At 36.6% G+C, this 20,431-nt stretch overlaps 1 protein-coding gene across 11 annotated transcripts in view; it reads left to right on the top strand.

Annotated features, from left to right (window-relative positions):
• Positions 1–20,431, top strand: part of RABGAP1L (RAB GTPase activating protein 1 like) — an 852,978-nt gene that overhangs the window by 479,457 nt on the left and 353,090 nt on the right. For all 11 annotated transcript variants that reach the window (XM_054449610.2, XM_054449637.2, XM_054449629.2 and 8 more), the window contains one exon: positions 4,136–4,249. In XM_054449610.2, the coding sequence (XP_054305585.1) occupies positions 4,136–4,249 (114 nt within the window). The remainder of the gene's footprint in view (positions 1–4,135; positions 4,250–20,431) is intronic.

The raw sequence follows: 20,431 nt of genomic DNA, 5'->3' as shown, positions 1-20,431 counted from the left end.
TTATTGCGTGGGTTACATGCAAAGCTGGGGCCAGAGTGTATATTAGTTGATAAAAGCAGTACTTTATCTGAATAGTTGTTCACTGTTGCTTTTATGAATGGATTCATAGAAAAAAGGGTAATTTAGGACACATAAAATACATGATTGGAAATTAAACAGAGTGTGTGTGCATTAATCCATCATTGTGTTGTAAATCTGTAAAGGAATTGGTTTCATAATCATAGTGTAACAGAAAAGAGTTGTTTATTTAGGTATACAGATGCAGAAGGATGTCTAAAATGTATATTCACCAAAAATTTTAAACAGTTGAATAATGATTCTTATGGAAATGGGAAAAATATTTCTTGTAATTAATTAATAATTTTATTTATTTAACAAGTACTCAGTTTATACTAGGCAATATGCTAAGTGCTTCACATACATTCTAAATAATGTTATTTTAAATAATATTATGCATTTGATATTATCATCCCATTTTACACATGAGGAAACTGTAGTTTAGCAAGATTAAATAACTTGTCTGAGATCCTATAGGAATTAAGTGAGGAAAGTGGAAATAGAATCAATGAGTTTATCTGGCTTCAAGGCCATTAAAATATCATATTGGACTCTGAGGTACAAAATGGGAGATACACCTGCTGAGAAGTAAGTTGTGGAGCAATTTATGCGTCTAGATATTGGTGAAGTGGCAGCCCCTAAAGGAATGAATTGTTCCCTCTTCTCATTCTGGAGAAAACTGGCAGGACTTAGGGAGCCCCTGCATATATGGGAACCTTCTCAGAAAATGAATTCATATCAGTTTTGGTTGTGCTATAAAATGTTTTTAGCCATATAAAAATAAAATGTCATAAGAAAGCCCTTAGCTCCAGATATTTAGATGATGAATTATTGAGCCTCTTTTTGTCCTTCCTCTTTCTTCATTATATTTCTTGTAAAATTAACTACTACAATCAGAATAAGTCTAAAAAGAAAGGAATTAATATTGAGGAGAAAAATTGTTTTGTTTTCCTTTTACAGAATGTTTAGTTTTGTAACTTTCTTGACTCAAATATTTGTTGAATGAGTGAGTGAGTGAATTTGGATGATTAGATGTGCATTCCTGAAACATAAACTGTTTCTGCTCTCAACTGTTATGGGTAATTGGAAGGTGGGTTGACATTAGCTTTTGCTTCAAAAACACAATTATTTTCTTTTGATTTTCACAAGTTCAGAACACAATTTCATTCCTATTAGGCTGCTTACGAGACTCTGTTCTATCTGTTGACCTTCACTTATATGAGATGGATCAGTGAATAATGTAGCAAAATACCTTATTTAGTCTATAAAGTGAAGTTCTAGAAATTATTCCCTTAGCCAACTGAGAGCACTGTATAAGAAGAAAACTCTAGGAACACATATGTATTAAACACTTAAAGGTAATCCTAGGAAGGGGAATTTTATTTTAATTAATTTTTTTTTTTTTTTGAGATGGAGTCTCGCTCTGTCGCCCAGTGGCACGGTCTCAGCTCACTGCAACCTCCACCTCCCAGGTTCAAGCGATTCTCCTGCCTCAGCCTCCTGAGTAGCTGGGATTACAGGCATGTGCTACCATGCCGGGCTAATTTTTTGTATTTTTTAGTAGAGACTGGGTTTCACTGTGTTGCCAGGCTGGTCTCGAAGTCCTGAGCTCAGGCAGTACGCCCGCCTCAGCCTCCCAAAGTGCTGGGATTATAGGCGTGAGCCACCGCGACCGGCCAGGAAATTTTATTAAGTAAGGACAAGGTGATTGTATTTTCATTTGATTTTGTCCTTTATTTCTTAAATATGGAAGGTCAAGTGTGCATAGAAAAAAATTACTCAGTATTATGCAAATTTACTCTCTAGATATTTTTCTTTTTACCAATTTTTCTTTCCCTGAATCAGACTATTGGAACCATTTAAACACAGCATAATCCTAAATGCATAATCAGTTTCTAGGGAATACAGTCCAATGATTTCTCTCTCTTAATGTCCTGAAAAGTATAAAAAGAGTTATCCTGCAGGCCAGTGGGCACATATTTGCCCCTGAAATAGTTCAGCAATGGCAGTAGTAACATTTTCATTCCTCATCTTTCAGGTAGTTTATAAGTGGAAACTATTAACTTATGGGAAGAGAGCTCTTCTGTTGGAGAAAACCTGGCAGTGAAAACTTTGGTCTGCCTGGTTACCAGATTTTTGTACTCAAGACTCCAGACAAGATAAAACAAATGTTTCATAATATATCGCTTTATACAATAACTTTATACTTACCTTGTTCTATACCCCCACCCCATCCTGCAGTTTTCTTTATCATTAGAAACTACATTTACCTTGGCAAATATAAATTTTCTCTGTATCCTTTTACTTAAGTTATGGTGATTTTTTAAGGCTCTATTTTAATTCAGGTTTAGCATTTCATTCCTCTAAGCCATCAGAATTTCCTCTGGATTGATTTGTAATATGTTCACTGTTTGCTAGCAAATTTGAAAGTTTTTGATTTGCTTCCTCTCTTTCTGTATATAAGATCTAATTACCACCCAGCATGAAATAGCAACTGAAATGAAGGCAGCAAGAAAGGGTAATGGCTTACCTTAGAGCTAATCAACCACCCCCTTCTTGTATACTTCGCAGCTATCAAGAGAAAGAGAAATGGCATTCATTAAAATAACATATATTAAACTTTTTTTCTTTCTTGATTTGAGATTGAAGAGAAGGTTTCTTCAAATCTTTATGGAAATAAGACATTAAGCAATTCTTTTAATTTGCAATTCGTAGTTTGATGTGAATTGTACAAAATATTTTCACCACCAGTGTTGCTATGAGTAGCCCCATACTATTTTCTTGACATGTAAAAAGATAAAACAAACATTTCCAGGAATAAAATAAAATCAAGAGAATGTTTAATCATTTTTATAAGGCTAGAATTTCACTCAATTTGTGGTTTTGTTTTCTAAATTTGTCTTCAACAAATATCTAGGCTTATCTTTAAAGAAGATATCATCCTTCACACCTGTAATCCCAGCACTTTGGGAGGCTGAGGTGGGTGAATCACAAGGTCAGGAGTTTGAGACCAGCCTGTTCCAACACAGTGAAACCCCGTCTCTACTAAAACTACAAAAAAAAAAAAAAAAAAAATAGCTGGATGTGGTGGCGGGTGCCTGTTATCCCAGCTACTTGGGAGGCTGAGGCGGGAGAATCGCTTGAACCCGGGAGGCGGAGGTTGCAGTGAGCCGAGATCATGCCATTGTACTCCAGCCCGGGCAACAGTGTGAGACTCTACTTCAAAAAAAAAAAAAAAAAAAAAGAGATCATCTTAATATAGTAGCCTGTAGCTTCCTGTTTTGTGGAGTCATTAGCCTGTTGGGTAATTAGCCTGGGAAAGATTGATAGTATTTTTACTTTTTAAATGACCATGGTCTGAGTTTTTATCAGATTGTCAGATTTAAAAATTAGATAATTTGTGGTATTAGATGAAAAATACATACTCTACTATTTTTTGGAGTATGTATTGGAATGACAATTCTGGAGAGAGAGAGAGTACGTTCATCAAAATTGGAAATGCATGTAACTTTTGACTTAGCAATTAAACCTCAAGGAATTTATCCTTGAACATGTGCATAAGACATATGTATAAAATATTCCTTATGATATTGTTTGTTATATAAATAGAAAAAAATGCAAAGAATATGGTCATTAATAGGAGAATGTTAAGTAAATTATGATATATCTATATCCAGATATACCTTATTTTTAAAAAGTAACCACTCCTACAGAGAATAAACTATATGTACATGTCTTGATAAGGAACACTCTATGTTATCCCATTAAGTGAAAGAAACAGTCTAGTTTGCTTCTATGGAGATGTATGTATACAACTTCCCTCCATCCCTGCCCCTTCTCCCCATATAAACATACATACACACACAAATATGTATAGATAGATGGGTGAAAAGATACAAAGGAGCTGTTGGTAACACTTACCTTGGGTATAGGACTATGGGTCTGGGATAGAAGGGAAGTTTTTATGTTTTTCTGTTGTTTACTTTTCTTGCTGTTTGAGTTTTTTACCATGTGTATATATTATATTTCATAACTGGGAAAAAATTTAATAAACAGGTCTATTTTTTTTCTTTTTTAGGACTCAGCCCAGGAGAGTGTTATTACTCGAGATATTCATCGTACATTTCCCGCACATGATTACTTTAAAGATACTGGAGGAGATGGTCAGGAATCGCTCTATAAGATCTGCAAGGTAGGACCCTCTACCTCAATTTTTCTAAATTATTTTACAGAGCTATGTTTTAGAAACCCATTTAAGGATTTTTTTTACTCTGTCTTCATTTCTTATTTGCACTATGCCATGTTTTCTGCTTTGCACACATGCTATGAGATCTTCAGTACTGATCCCAGAAGGTGACTTTTCAGTTGCATGTTTCGTGCCTCCTCATGAGGGAGGAGGCGCAGCATAGCCTCAGTTTGGCTCTCCTGCTAACAGGAAAGGAACAAAAGGTCCTCTCAGGCTATGCTGTAAAGGCTCAAAAGAGTCCCAGATGACTCTGTCCTTCTGACAAGATCAGAAAAATGTTTCCATTTTTCTGACAACAGGCAAGTATAAGAATCAGTGTGCTTATTGTTGAATATTGGCAAATTATTGGATGTTGTTGATATATTCTGAGTTATGTCACATCATATATTTTTGCATGGTTTTTATATCCCATTTTGAAATCTTTTTTCTCCCTCATTATAAGTAGGCCTGGAAAAAACCTGTTTCCTGATTTTCAGTAAATGTGCTCTGCTTGGATACAGAAGATTCTGTCTCTGTCAGTATAGAATAGCCATCAAGTTATTACTTTTATCAGAAATGCAGAATGAAGTGTGGTGGGTATACTTACATTGTTGATATCTAACATTCTAAAGAGATGGTTAATGAATAATGAACTGCACAAAAATTTGGTAATAATATGGAGAAAAAGGCAAACATCATGGCTAATTTGTAAGTTAGGTAATCAGTTCCTGAATAATCCAATTTAGCCTTTGTAATGAGTAGCAAATATTAGCCAGTAGGTAGTCAGAAGTATATTCACAAATCTATTTCATTTTATATTTACTGTTTTTTAAAAAGAGCACTTATAAAAGCACTCACCTACATACTCTAACCAAGTAGGATTAATGTTTAATTCTGCAAATGGCACAACTTTCATTGAAGTCCTTGCATGTTGGTGGTTTTGGCCTCTTCACACTCTTGTCTCTTTTTTTCTTACTTTTTCTCTCTCTCATATTTTTTTATCTAACCATTTCGGAGGATTCTAAATATATGCTGATCAGAAATATATTTTTATATGAATGTGTCATTCAGAGCTAGAAATATATAACTTATAATCTGAGAATATACTGATCTTTAGAAAGTGATATATCATCTACTTTGAAAAGTACCAAAGACCATTGGATGCCACAAAAAAAGGTATATGTTCATTATATGCTTGTGAAGGACGAAAGTAATTATTTAAAACATTTTTCTACTACTTTGAAATTCTGCAAGCTGATTAACACTGGCTTGTGTAAAGAGGTTAGGAAAATTTATATCATTTCCAGGTTTATTTAAGAGGGTCTGGTTTATGGCATATGGAACATTTTTTTCCCCTAGCATGTAATATATTTTCAGCCAGTCAGTGACTTCCCCCTCAGCTTTTCTCTGATTGATACTAGATACTTTCTTCACATAACTAAAACAGATGGTTCTAATGTGCTTGCAGCTTCTGACTTAACATTTTGCTCCATTGTAGTAAAAATAGTATTTGCCTTGTTATGTAATATTTAGAGGGGGAATAATCTGAAACATTACCAAACACAAAAATAAAAGTTGAATGATTGGCACTTTTAAATAGTTGATACACTTTGCTTTGGTGTTGCAAATAATAATGCAACTTTGGATTCATTTGAAAATACTCATCAGTACATTCACAGAGCTCATGTAGCCATTTTAGATTATCAGTATACATTTTACAACATGATTAAACCATTTTAAAACTCTTTCTGAATGAAGAATATTGTAAAATGTAGATCTGAGATACTTTATTATCGACAAGTAGTTTAAATCACACTAAATTTTGTGAAGATGTAGAAAACAAAATTACATTAGACATAGTATTAAAGTAATAAAACTTTTTAAGGATTTTAATGCTGTACTGAGCTGTATATACATAAAAATAATTTCACAACAGTCTTTGATAATGGATGTGAGCAGAGATGTATACATCCTACCCTGTAGATCACTTGGTTTGTGATTGACCCGGTTCCTTCCCATCTTGATTTACTATTATTTAGTAATCCAGTGCTCATGCCAGGAAACCTTAAGTTTGATGATGGCTCACAAATAGGATAGCATATCTGTGAGTAATTTAGTATAGCATACTTATGAGTAATTTAGAATGGAATGTTATTCTCAAGCTTCCACATCCACTTTTCTTTGCTTTTTGTATCCAATTTGAACCATAGTCTTTTATTTTATGACCCCCATCCCATATTCCCAAAAGCTGCCTATGTGTAACCTTTAAGGCTTAAAGGTAGTCTAACCATTTAAAGGTAGTCTAAGGCTTAAAGGTAGTCTAACTGTGTAGTCTAACTGTTCTAACATTGTTTCTAGAAACATTGGTTCTAGAATAATAACTAGCATTATACCTCACACTCAGCAGTCCACCTTTGAGTTTCTATTCTGGACACCCCGCGCAGAACTGAATAAACATTAATAACACCTTGATCTTATCTCAGCTGCTTTGCTATATGTAAATAAGGACAGTTTTGCTTTTCCTTTACCAATCCTTATTCTTTTTCTATTTGACTCTTGTCTTATTGCACTGACCACACCTTTAGTATAGTGTTCAAATAAAGCTATCATAGCAGACATCCTTTTCTTGCTCCTGATTTTAAAGGAAATGTATCTAATGATTAACCACTAAGAAAGTTGCATCTTCTTCACATCAGCAACACAATCGTAGGCCTTTTTTTTTTTTTAAATAGTGTTTTCTATATGTTAAAATAATTTTACATTTGCAGAGTACTTTCACATATATTACCTCATTTATTTTTGACAATTTTCATCAGTGGAGCCTACACTAGAGATGTAATATGCTGTGCTCCTAAATTGAGCAGAAATTAAGAAAATTTCAGTGACAATTAGTTTAGAAATCAACTCTATTTTCAAGGATACAACAATTTGACTTTGTAGTTGAAAAGTTTTCTGTGGCTCTGATGAAAGGAGAAATGATTTGAACTGTCACGTTAGAGGGAAGACTGTTAAAAACTCATTGTCGTGTTTTAATGGCCCTGTCAATTCCAGTTTTGCCTCTTAATATCTTTCTTCAGAGTAGGAGGAAATCAAAATGATTCAAAGCTTCTTCTGTTGTCATAAATTTATATGGGGGAAGTTGAACTGAAAGTATTAGTGGAATTCATAGGTTTCTGCAGATGAAAAGTTTGCAATTTAATAGATTTCTGCAATGACAGTTTCTGCAAATTTGGTTCTTCCCTCTTTCTCTCCCTGTCTTTCCTATTGGTTAGGTCAATAACATATTTTAAAAGAATGTCCATGAGACAGGGAAGAATATACTACCACCCCAAATATATTTCCCATTTTTATTATTTAACATGTGATGTAAAAATCTGCTGTAAGTTGGGAGACAGGTTGGTATAGTTTAAAGCACTGGGCATCAGGAAATCTGGTTCTGGTTTTGATTCTTTCACTAAGTAGATCTAAGAATGCGGGAAATTTGTAAGGGTGTGGTGTCATAAGATTGCTCCGGTTCCAATGTTCTGTGATTCTCAGTGTTGTTTAAATTTTTTTTTCCTGACATGTAACACATAAATGCAGAATTTAGCAGTTAAATCCTGTGTCAGTTATTAGCTCTGGCTCTTAATACTAAAGATGTAAAAGGGTCTTCTCCTTAAACCTGAAGATTTTACCTGGCCTTCTGTTACAGTGTTCGGTTTGTTACATCAAATGGAGTGCATTAGTAGTTTACTTTTAGATATACATCTCTTTATAAGACCTAAGACCAGTTAGTCATAGTAATCAGCTAAAATATTATTCAGAACAATATAATTTGAAGTGATATTTGGTGTAAATTTAATTTGTGCATATTGCTTTTTCTCATTTTTTGTTTGGTGTAAATGCTCTCTGAAAAAAGAGGATACTGCTATTAATAGGAGAGATTGAATATATTATAGAGAGATTAATACCTTTGTTTATCTGAATTAATAATCTGATAGCATAATGGTTTATAGGAGGACAAAAGTAAACTTAACCCTTATTTTACCAAATATTTTTATCAAAAAGATTGGATTTATTATAAAAACAAGAGCAGTTAAAGTATTGTTTTGATACTAATGATGAGTTATCTGCTGCATACTTTTGGAGAATGCAAACAGTCACTGAATCTTAAAATGACATGTAATCATACATTATTTATATTGTTTTCTAGACATAGGGGGTATTTGTGATTATGAGGATGAATTATTTTTCACTTAGTTGATATTATTTTCAATACCATTTTCTAGCCATTTGACTGCTTTTAATTCAACTCTTTCTTGATGTGTCTGAATGAGCCCTAGTTGGAATGTCAGCATTTACTGAACAAATTATCATCCTCTCTCCTGTCCCCTCCCCTCCCCTCCTCTCCTTTCTCTGTCTCTCTCTTTTCTTTTTCTCTCTTTCTCTCTCTCTCCTCTCCTCCTCTCCTCCTCTTCCCCTCTCCCCCCTCCTCCCCTTCCCTCCCCTCCCCTCCCCTCCCCTTCCTCTTCAGGGTCTTGCTCTGTTGCCCAGGCTGGAGTGCAGTGGTGCAATCTTGGTTCATTGCAACTTCAGCATCCCAGGCTCAAGCAATCCTCCCACCTCACCCTTCCAAGTAGCTGGGATTACAGGCACGCACCACCACTCTGGGCTAATTTTGGTCTTTTTAGTAGAGACAGGGTTTCACTATGTCAATCAGGCTGCTCTTGAATACCTGAATTCGGACAATTTGCCTGCCTCGGTCTCTCAAAGTGTTGGGATTACAGGCGTGAGCCACTCTGCCCAGCCACCCAGCCCCCTATTCTTTACATAGCACTGACTAAGCACTCCTCCTACTTCTGTGGAACTCCTTCCACTCATATCTTTGGAATCGGATGGATTCCAGAGTAAGAGCCCTTTGTTGTGGGATGATAGGTGTTCTTGGATCAGATGGATCCAAAAGGATTTAGTCTGGAGCAGTGCTTTTGAGGAATCAGGAAGCACTTGGACAATCAAGCAGATTTTTCTATTCTCTGTGTATCTCCTATCTCTCCCTTGATTTCCTAGTAAGCTGCTTTGAATTATGGCAACCTTCTAATGCAGATCCAAATATGGGCTGCCAAGGAATCCTTTGAACCCCTGGGGCCACCTGCTTTGCCAGCACATTCTAATGAGCAGTGAATTAAGTGATTTTAACAGACACTTAGGGACAGCAGCATATTCTCAAAGCAAATTAACTTCCTTAGGGAACAGTGAATTCTTTCAGGTCTTATAAGAAAGACTCGGAGAACCATCCTACTGTGGATCAACATAATCATAACAGTAATAGTAAAAATTTGTAAAGCCCTGTGGTTTTGAAAGCATTTTTTGCATGTTGTTATTTGATCCCCACAGTTTATCCATTAGAATAAAGAAGGTACCAAATTTGCATACTGATAAATATTAATCTCTTAGAGTCAGAGTTTGATTTAGTTTTTTTCTTTTTAAATCCTTTCATATTCATTTTAGATGAATTGTCCAATTCTGCTTTATTGCCGAGAACAATTATATTTATATCTATTTAGAACACTAAATATATGCACACACATATAAATAAATCTTAGCAACCCAAAGTTGAAAACTTCATTTATATAGGGGTGTGTGTGTGTGTGTGTGTGTGTGTGTATGTGTGTGTGTGTATGTATGTATGTATGTATGTTTGGGGTTAATTTCATACTTACCCTTTACTCACAAGATTTCAAAATCATTTATTGTATTTGTTAGAATCATTATAGTCATACAGAAGGGTTATTTTGGGGTTTTTTTTTTGGTCCTCTTTAATATACGTATTAGTAGGATAGACTTTATGAGTCACAGCTCAACTGAGAAGATATAATGTGATTTTAAAATACAGATTTTTCTTCTGAGACTGTAACAATGAAAAGGTCAGGGTTTGTGAAGCTAGAGTCCTGGAAAGAGAATGAGTGATTTATAATACTCTTCAGAGTGCCTAAAGAGATTTTTTAATTTCTTCATGGTCTTAGTCCCATACTAGCTTTCCTTGAAATAGCTTTTTAGTTTCTGTGAAGCCTGTAGTCTTTCAATTGAAAGCCTAATTGAAGCCATCACACTATTACTAGGATACAGAAGAGAAAGGGTGGGATTATGAGGATGATAAAAATGGATAAACTTAGAATAAAGGGATTGGTGTGAAGCCTAAGGATTTGATTATAGTCACTCTTTTTAAAAAACATTACTCTTTCAGGAGGAAAAGGAAAGTAAGATAACTATCTAAAATACAAAAGAAAAAAAAAAACTCACCTGCAAAGATGAAACACAGGAAACCTTCAAATAAAATGCTGTTTATAGTGCCTCCTGAATTATGATTTTTTTTCATATTTGAGATCTATTTCTATACTAGATTCAAATGGCTTAAATATCCTAGACAAAAACTTGTAGTTATTCTTGAATGGATTGTTTTATGTTACAGAATTATGAGGATTTATCTCCTGGTTATTAATTGTTGTACAGTTGACAATATTTTTATAAGTGAAGCCTCCTCTTCCCGCACCTTTAAAGCCTCTTCTTTAATCAGAACCCTTCGTCCTTTCTCCCTAGAAATAATGTGAATCTAAATTGCCCTACTCCTCCTTCCCATCTGTCTAAATCTTAGTTGCCCATCTCCCTTATAAAGGTAGTCCTACCCACTATACCCACAGTGATTTATAGATTAAAACAAATCTGGAGATCAAATGTATAACATGAGCACTATAGTTAATAAAATTGTATTGTTTTAGGGATTTTTGTTAAATAGGAAGATTTTAGATGCTCTTATTACACAAACAAAAAAAAAGTGTGAGATGATAGATATGTTACTCTGCTTCACTGTAGTAACCATTTTACTATAAATATATATCACATAACATTGTGTTGTAAACCACAAATATACACAATAAAATTTATTTTTAAAATATTTTGTAAAATTTAGATTATGTATTATATATATATTTTTAATTATACTTTAAGTTCTGGGATATGTGTGCAGAGCATGCAGGTTTGTTACATAAGTATAGATGTGCCATGGTTGTTTGCTGCACCCAGTCAACCTGTCATCTACATTAGGTATTTCTCCTAATGCTATCCCTCCCCTAGCCCCCCACCCCCCAACAGGCCCCAGTGTGTGATGTTCCCCTCCCTGTGCCCATATGTTCTCATTGTGCAACTCCCACTTATGAGTGAGAACATGCGGTGTTTGGTTTGCAGAGAATGATGGTTTCCAGCTTCATCCATGTCCCTGCAAAGGACATGAACTCATTCTTTTTTATGGCTGCATGGTATTCCATGGTGTATATGTGCCACATTTTCTTTATCCAGTCTATCATTGATGGGCATTTGGGTTGGTTCCAAGTTTTTGCTATTGTGAATAGTGCTGCAATAAACATATGTGTGCATGTGTCTTTATAGTAGAATGATTTATAATCCTTTTGGTACATACCCAGTAATGGGATGGCTGGGTCAAATGGTATTTCTAGTTCTAGATCCTTAAGGAATCTTCCACAATGGTTGAACTAATTTACACTCTCACCAACAGTGTAAAAGCGTTCCTATTTCTCCACATCCTCTCCAGCATCTATTGTTTCCTGACTTTTTAATGATCGCCATTCTAACTGGTGTGAGATGGTATATCATTGTGGTTTTGATTTGCATTTCTCTAATGACCAATGATAATGGGCTTTTTTTCATATGTTTGTTGGCCACATAGATGTCTTCCTTTAAGAAGTGTCTGTTCATATGCTTTGCCCACTTTTTGATGGGGTTGTTTGTTTTTTTTCTTGTAAGTTTGTTTAAGTTCATTGTAGATGCTGGATATTAGCCATTGGTCAGATGGATAGATTGCAAAAATTTTCTCCCATTCTGTAGGTTACCTGTTCACTGATGGTAAGTTTCATTTTCTGTGCCAAAGCTCTTTCATTTAATTAGATCCCATTCATCAATTTTAGCTTTTGTTGCTATTGCTTTTGGTGTTTTAGTCATGAAGTATTTGCCCATGCCTATGTCCTGAATGGTATTGCCTAGGTTTTCTTTTAGGATTTTTATGGTTTTAGGTCTTACGTTTAAGTCTTTAATCCATCTTGAGTTAATTTTTGTATAAGGTTTAAGGAAGGGTTCTAGTTTCAGTTTTCTGCATATGGCTAGCCAGTTTTCCCCATAGCATTTATTATATAGGGAATCCTTTTCCCCATTGCTAGTTTTTGTCAGGTTTGTCAAATATCAGATGTTTGTAGATGTGTGGTGTTATTTCTGAGGCCTCTGTTCTGTTCCGTTGTTCTATATATCTGTTTTGATACCAGTACCATGCTGTTTTCGTTACTGTAGACTTGTATTATAGTTTGAAGTCAAGTAGCATGATGCCTCCAGGCTGTTTCTTGGTTCCATATGAGAAATTTAAAGTAGTTTTTTCTAATTCTGTGGAGAATGTCAGTGGTAGCTTGATGGGGATAGCATTGAATCTATAAATTACTTTGGGCAGTATGGCCATTTTTGCAATATTAACTCTTTCTATCCATGAGCATGGAATATTTTTCCATTTGTTTGTATCCTCTCTTATTTCCTTGAGCAGTGGTTTGTAGTTCTCCTTGAAGAGGGCCTCCACAACCCTTGTAAATTGTATTCCTAGGTATTTTATTCTCTTTGTAGCAATTGTGAATGGGAGTTTACTCATGATTTGGCTGTTTGTCTATTATTGGTGTATAGGAATGCTTGTGATTTTTGCACATTGATTTTGTATCCTGAGACTTTGCTGAAGGTGCTTAGCAGCTTAAGGAGATTTTGGGCTGAGACAATGGGGTTTTCTAAATATATAATCACGTCATCTGCAAACAGAGAAAATTTGACTTCCTCTTTTCCTATTTGAATACCCTTTATTTCTTTCTCTTGCCTGATTTCCCTGGCCAGAACTTGCAATATTGTGTTGAATAGGAGTGGTGAGAGAGGGCATCCTTGTCTTGTGCCGGTTTTCAAAGGGAATGCTTCCAGCTTTTGCCCATTCAGTATGATATTGGCTGTGGGTCTGCCATAAATAGCTCTTATTATTTTGAGATATGTTCCACCAATACCTAGTTTATTGAGAGTTTTTAGCATGAAGGAGTGTTGAAGTCTATCGAAGCCCTTTCTGCATCTATTGAGATAATCATGTGGTTTTTGTCATTGGTTCTGTTTATGTGATGGATTACGTTGATTGATTTGCATATGTTGAACCAGCCTTGCATCCCAGGGAAGAAGCCGAATTGCTCTTGGTGGATAAGCTTTTTCATTTGCTACTGGATTCAGTTTGCCAATATTTTATTGAGGATTTTCGCATCGATGTTCATCAGGGATATTGGCCTGAAATTTTCTTTTTTTGTTGTGTCTCTGCCAGGTTTTGGGATCAGGATGGTGCTGGCCTCATAAAATGAGTTAGGGAGGAGTCCCTATGTTTCTATTTTTGAAATAGTTTCAGAAGGAGTGGTACTAGCTCCTCTTTGTACCTCTGGTAGAATTCAACTGTGACTCCATCTGGTCCTGGGCTTTATTTGGTTGGTAGGCTATTAATTACTGCCTTAGTTTCAGAACTTGTTATTGGTCTATTCAGGGACTCAACTTCTTCCTGGTTTAGTCTTGGGAGGGTGTATGTATTCAGGAATTCATCCATTTCTTCTAGATTTTCTAGTTTATTTGTGTAAAGGTGTTTATAGTATTCTCTGATAGTTTGTATTTTTGTGGGATCAGTGGCGATATCCCTTTTATCATTTTTTATTGTGTCTATTTGATTCTTCTCTCTTTTCTTTTTTATTAGTCTGGCTAACATTCTATATATTTTGTAAATCTTTTCAAAAAACCGCCTCCTGGATTCATTGAGTTTTTTTTGAAGGGTTTTTCATGTCTGTCTCCTTCAGTTCTGCTCTGATATTAGTTATTTCTTGTCTTCTGCTAGTTTTTGAATGTGTTTGCTCTTGCTTCCCTAGTTCTTTTAATTGTGATGTTAGGGTGTCAATTATTGATCTTTCTCATTTTCTGATGTGGGGATTTAGTGCTATAAATTTTTCTTTAAACACTGCTTTAGCTGTGTCCCAGAGATTCTGGTACATTTTGTCTTTGCTCTCACTGGTTTCAAAGAACTTATTTATTTCCACCTTAATTTCGTTATTTACCCAGTAAACATTCCAGATGAAGTTATTCAGTTTCCATGTAGTTGTGCAGTTTTGAGTGAGTTTCTTAATCCTGAGTTCTAATTTAATGGCACTGTTGTCTGAGAGACCGTTACGATTTCCATTCTTTTGCATTTGCTGAGGAGTGTTTTACTTTGAATTTTGTGGTCAATTTTAGAATAAGTGCGATGTGGTGTTCAGAAAAATGTATATTCTGTTGATTTGGGGTGGAGAGTTCTGTAGATGTCTATTAGGTCCACTTGGTCTAGAGCTGAGTTCAAGTCCTGAATATCCTTGTTAATTTTCTGTCTTATTGATCTGTCTAATATTGACAGTGGGGTGTTAAAGTCTCCCACTATTATTGTATGGGAGTCTAAGTCTCTTTGTAGGTCTCTAAGAACTTGCATTATGAATCTGGGTGCTCCTATGTTGGGTGCATATATATTTAGGATAATTAGCTCTTCTTGTTGAATTGATCCCTTTACCATTATGTAATGCCCTTCTTTGACTTTTTTGATCTTTGTTGGTTTAAAGTCTGTTTTATCAGAGACTAGGATTGCCACCCCTGCTTCTTTTTGCTTTCCATTTGCTTGGTAAATATTCCTCCATCCCTTTATTTTGAGCCTATGTGTGTCTTTGCACATGAGATTGGTCTTCTGAATACAGCACACTGATAGGTCTTGACTCTTTATCCAATTTGCCAGTCTGTGTCTTTTAATTCGGGCATTTAGCCTGTTTACATTTAAGGTTAATATTGTTATGTGTGAATTTGATCCTGTCATTATGATGCTAGCTGGTTCTTTTGCCCATTACTTAATGCAGTATCTTCATAGTGTTGATGGTCTTTACAATTTGGTATGTTTTTGCAGTGGCTGGTACCAGTTTTTCCTCTCCAAATTTAGTGCTTCCTTCAGGAGCTCTTTTAGGGCAGGCCTGGTGGTGACAAAATCCCTCGGCGTTTGCTTGTCTGTAAAGGATTTTATTTCTCCTTTGCTTATAAATCTTAGTTTGGCTAGATATGAAATTCTGGTTGAAAATTCTTTTCTTTAAGAATGTTGAATATTGGCCCCCACTCTCTTCTGGCTTATAGTGTTTCTTCAGAGAGATCCGCTGTTAGTCTAATGTGCTTCCCTTTGTGGGTAACCCGACCTTTCTCTCTGGCTGTCCTTAACACTTTCTTTTTCCTTTCAACCTTGGTGAATCTGATGATTATGTGTCTTGGGTTGCTCTTCTTGAGGAGTATCTTTGTGGTATTCTCCATTTTTCCTGAATTTGAATGTTGGCCTGTCTTGCTAGGTTGGAGACGTTCTCCTGGATAATATCCTGAAGTGTGTTTTCCAACTTGGTTCCATTCTCCCCGTCACTTTCAGGTACACCAATCAAGTGTAGGTTTGCTCTTTTCACATAGTCTCATATTTCTTGGAGGCTTTGTTTGTTCCTTTTCATCCTTTTTTCTCTAATCTTGTCTTCATGATTTATTTCATTAAGTTGGTTTTCATTCTCTGATATTCTTTCTTCTGCTTGATCGATTTGGCTGTTGGTACTTGTGTATGTTTCACAAAGTTCTTGTGCTGTGTTTTTCAGCTCCATCAAGTCCTTTATGTTCTCTAAACTAGTTATTCTAGTTAGCAGTTCCTGTAACTTTTTTTTAAGGTTCTTAGCTTCTTTGCATTGGGTTAGAACATGCTCCATTAGCTCGGAGGAGTTTGTTATTACTAATCTTCTGAAGCCTACTTCTGTCAATTTGTCAAACTCATTCTCCATCCAGTTTTGTTCCCTTGCTGGCAAGGAGTTGTGATCCTTTGGAGGAGAAGAGGTGTTCTGGTTTTTGGAATTTTCAGCCTTTTTGCTCTGGTTTTTCCTCATCTTCATTGATTTATCTACCTGTGGTCTTTGATGTTGGTAACCTTTGGATGGCGTTTTTGTGTGGATGTCCTTTTTGTTAATGTTGATGCTGTTCCTTTCTGTTTGTTAGTTTTCCTCTAACAGTCAGGCCCCTCTGCTACAGGTCTGCTGGAGTTTGCTGGAGGTCCATTCCAGACCTTGTTTGCCTGTGTATCACCAGCGGAGGCTTCAGAACAGCAAGATTGCTTCCTGTTCCTTCCTCTGGAGGCTTTGTCTTAGAGAGGCACCCACCAGATGCCAGCCGGAGCTCTCCTATATGAGATGTCTGTTGACCCCTGCTGGGAGGTGTGCTCTCCCAGTCAGGAGGCTCAGGGGTCTGGAACCCACTTGAGGAGGCAGTCTGTCACTTAGCAGAACTCAAGCGCAGTGCTGAGAGATCTGCTGCTCTCTTCACAGCCAGCAGGCAGGAGTGTTTAAGTCTGCTGAAGCTGTGCCCACAGCTGCCCCTTCCCCCAGGTGCTCTGTCCCAGGGAGATGGGTGTTTTATTTCTAAGCTCCTGACTGGGGCTGCTGCCTTTCTTTCAGAGATGCCCTGCTTAGAGAGGAGGAATCTAGAGAGGCTGTCTGGCTACAGTATCTTTTCTGAGCTGCGGTGGGCTCTGCCCAGTTTGAACTTCCCAGAGGCTTTGTTTACACTGTGAGGGGAAAACCACCTACTCAAGCCTCAGTAATGGTGGACGCCCCTCCCCAAACCAAGCTGGAGTATCGCAGGCCAACTTCAGACTGCTGTGCTGGCAGTGAAAATTTCAAGATAGCAGATCTTAGCTTGCTGGGCTCCATAGGGGTGGGATCTGCTGAGCTAGACCACTTGGCTCCCTGGCTTCAGCCCCCTTTCCAGGGGAGTGAACGATTCTGGCATTCCAGGTGCCACTGGTGTATTAAAAAAAACTCCTGCAGCTAGCTCGGTGTCTGCTCAAACGGCCACCCAGTTTCGTGCTTGAAACCCAGGGCCCTGTTGGTGTAGGCATCCGAGGGAATGTCCTGGTCTGTGGGTTGCAAAGACCATGGGAAAAGTGTCATATCTGTGCCGGATTGCATTGTTCCTCATGGCTTCCCTTGGCTAGGGGAGGGAGTTCCCTGACCCTTTCACTTCCCTTGTGAGGTGACACCCCACCCTGCTTCAGCTTGCCCCCTGTACCCACTGTCTAACCAGTCCCAATGAGATGAGCCGGTACCTGCGTTGGAAACGCAGAAATCACCCGCCTTCTGCGTTGATCTCGCTGGGAGCTACAGACCAGAGCTGTTTCTATTTGGCCATCTTGCTAGCCCTATGTATCATATTTTGAACAATATCTGATTAGTTTCATTTAAGTCTTTTCTGCATTGTGTTCAGTCTTTGAGGGAAGAAGCTATCTGATATTTTCTTTGTCCTAGAGAGCCAAGTGTAGTACTAGGCATATTGTGTCAATATAATTAGCTCTGTGAACTTGACTTGATGAAAATGAGTATGTTAGTTCAGATCCTCTGAGAAGCCTGTCACCAAGACAGGATTAAGTGTGTAAGAAATGTATTATGGGAAATGCCTGTAAGAGAAAATAGGGAAGGAGCTGGGAGAGGCCCGGAGAGCCATTGGATCACAATGCAAGTCTGACTCCAAGGGAAGAAGAAAGGAAAGTTAGGTGCAAATATTGTAGATGTAGTTTGTTTCTAAGGAACATTTGAAAAGACCAGTAGTGAGTCGTCAGCCAAAGTTACTAATTAGGTCCCATTTCTTCAGAAGCTGGCCCACCTTAATATTCCTGCTGTGCTCACAGCTCCTGGGAACCTCATGGGAACTATGGCCTTGGTGCAAATGCAGGAATGATTTTACAGCATAGCAGTCAGTTGGGCCCTCGTTCAATTACAGCCTCTTCTGTTGGAGACCTAATGTGTATTTTTACGGCCAGAATACAGATATTTTAGATGAAAATTTAATGCATATAAACCCTAAAAGAGCATTCTATTTCTATCACTTACTTCTTCTGTGAAGCACTTTTATTCATAAAAACTTTTCAGGCTACATGCCTTAGGGCAAGGCTATAACTTTTCTTCATTTTGTATAGTTCATGAGTGGTGTCCTGTATTAGACCCTATTTAAAAATCAAAAGTCCAAGAATGTAAACTAAACACTCTGAGTAATTTACCGTATTCAGATAGTAGTTTACTTGTAACGGGGACATTACAATTTTTTAAAAAAGAATATGGGGTTCTAGTTGTTTTACATTTCCATGTCTTTTAAAAAAGTATGTGAATTCACTTTTAAATTGTTGCCAAAGCCCTTTTCTTCTTTACAATGTTACATAAAAGGAAACTTACATATAGGAATTTTGCCAGCTATGTTAGATAAGAAAATTGCTTTGTGAATGAATATTTGTGAGTACATCTAGTTTTCTACATTTATTGTCTCTAGTGTTTATTTCACATCAGTGAATCTATTTTTAGAGCTTATGTTGATACTCTCCTTTTTCCCCAGCATATAGGACAAATGTAATAACCTTTTTTAACTCATTTTTTTATTATTAGATTCAACAGAGAAAATGATACTGTTAAATTTATATATACATGTATTTCCAGATTTCTATGTATTTTTAACAGCCTCAAACTCATAAAAGCTACAAGTACAGAATTTTGTTTTCCTAAACTGTTTGAGAGTGATTTGCCAACATAATGCCTCATCACCCCCAAATACTTTAGGATGTTTTTCTTATAAACAAGGATATTCTTCTACATGATCATAATGCAGCACCCAAATCAGTACTACCTAATCTATAGACATCATTCAGTTTTTACTAATCATCCAAATGTTCTTGATAGGTTAAAAAAAGGATCCAGTTCAGAATCTCTCATTTCATTAAGTTGTCATGTCTGTAATTCCCTTCAATCTGGAACCATTTCTTACTCTTTCATTCACTTTCTTGACCTTGATGCTTTCGAAGATTACAGGCCATTTTTTTGAATATCCCTCAATTTGGGCATGTCTAATGTTTTGTCATGGTTAGATTCAGGTTATACATCTTTGGCAGGAACAACACAGAAAGAATAATCTGTTCTTATTTCTTCCACTCAGGTAATATGTATGCAGTTTCATTTTTTCCCATTATTGGTGATGATTAGTATGATCACATAAATAAGGTGTGTCTACCAGGCTACTCCACTATGAAATTACTCTTTTATCTGTTGTAATTAATAGGTATTTTGTGTAGAGATACTTCGTAACTATTTAATTGCCCCATTTCTCATCAGATTTTCAATTTATTAGTTTATTTATATGTTATATCAACATGGACTCATGAATTCTCATTTTATTCAATGGATTGTATTTCCTTGCTATCATTATTTGTTTTGGTGTTCAAATTGTCCCCATATTGTCCATTGGGAAGACTTCAAGCTGGTTTCTGTGTCCTTTTAATGTATTCCATCATCCTTTGAGCCTTGCCTTTCTTTATGGTTCAAAAAGATGTTCCAGGCTTTTTTCTCTGTCCCAGCTCTAGAATTAGATCTTTCTCCAAAGAGCCTTGTTTCCTTTAGTCAAAATATTAAGAAACCAAAATCTGGATGGTAAATGTGTTTATTGTTATAGGGGTGTCATTGCTTACAAGTCATCTCATTGTATAGAACTAAGGAATCTATATGTATATACATACATATATGCATGTGTGTGTCCATACAAACATATATTTGTGCCCATATTTTTTCTTTTTTTATTAATACATAATTCACATAACATTCACCCCTTTAAAATGTACAGTTCAGGCCAGGCATAGTGGCTTACGCCTGTAATCCCAGCACTTTTGGAGGCCGCGGCGGGTGGATGACCTGAGGTCAGGAGTTCGAGACCAGCCTGTTTCAACATGGTGAAACTCCGTCTCTACTAAAAATACAAAAATTATCCAGGCATGGTGGTGGGCGCCTGTAATCCCAGCTATTTGCAAGGCTGAGGCAGGAGAATCACTTAAACCTGGGAGGCAGAGGTTGCAGTGAGCCGAGATCATGCCACTGCACTCCAGCCTGGGCAACAGAGTGAGACCCTGTCTCAAAAAATAGAATAGAATAGAATAAATGTACAATTCAGTGAGTTTTAGAATTTACAGAGTTGTGCAACCATTACCACTGTTTAATT

Source organism: Pongo pygmaeus, chromosome 1, assembly GCF_028885625.2.
Source record: "Pongo pygmaeus isolate AG05252 chromosome 1, NHGRI_mPonPyg2-v2.0_pri, whole genome shotgun sequence".
Taxonomy (NCBI): Eukaryota; Metazoa; Chordata; class Mammalia; order Primates; family Hominidae; genus Pongo; species Pongo pygmaeus.
The sequence above is the reverse complement of the archived record's forward strand: the minus strand, read 5'-3'. Positions and strand labels throughout refer to the sequence as shown.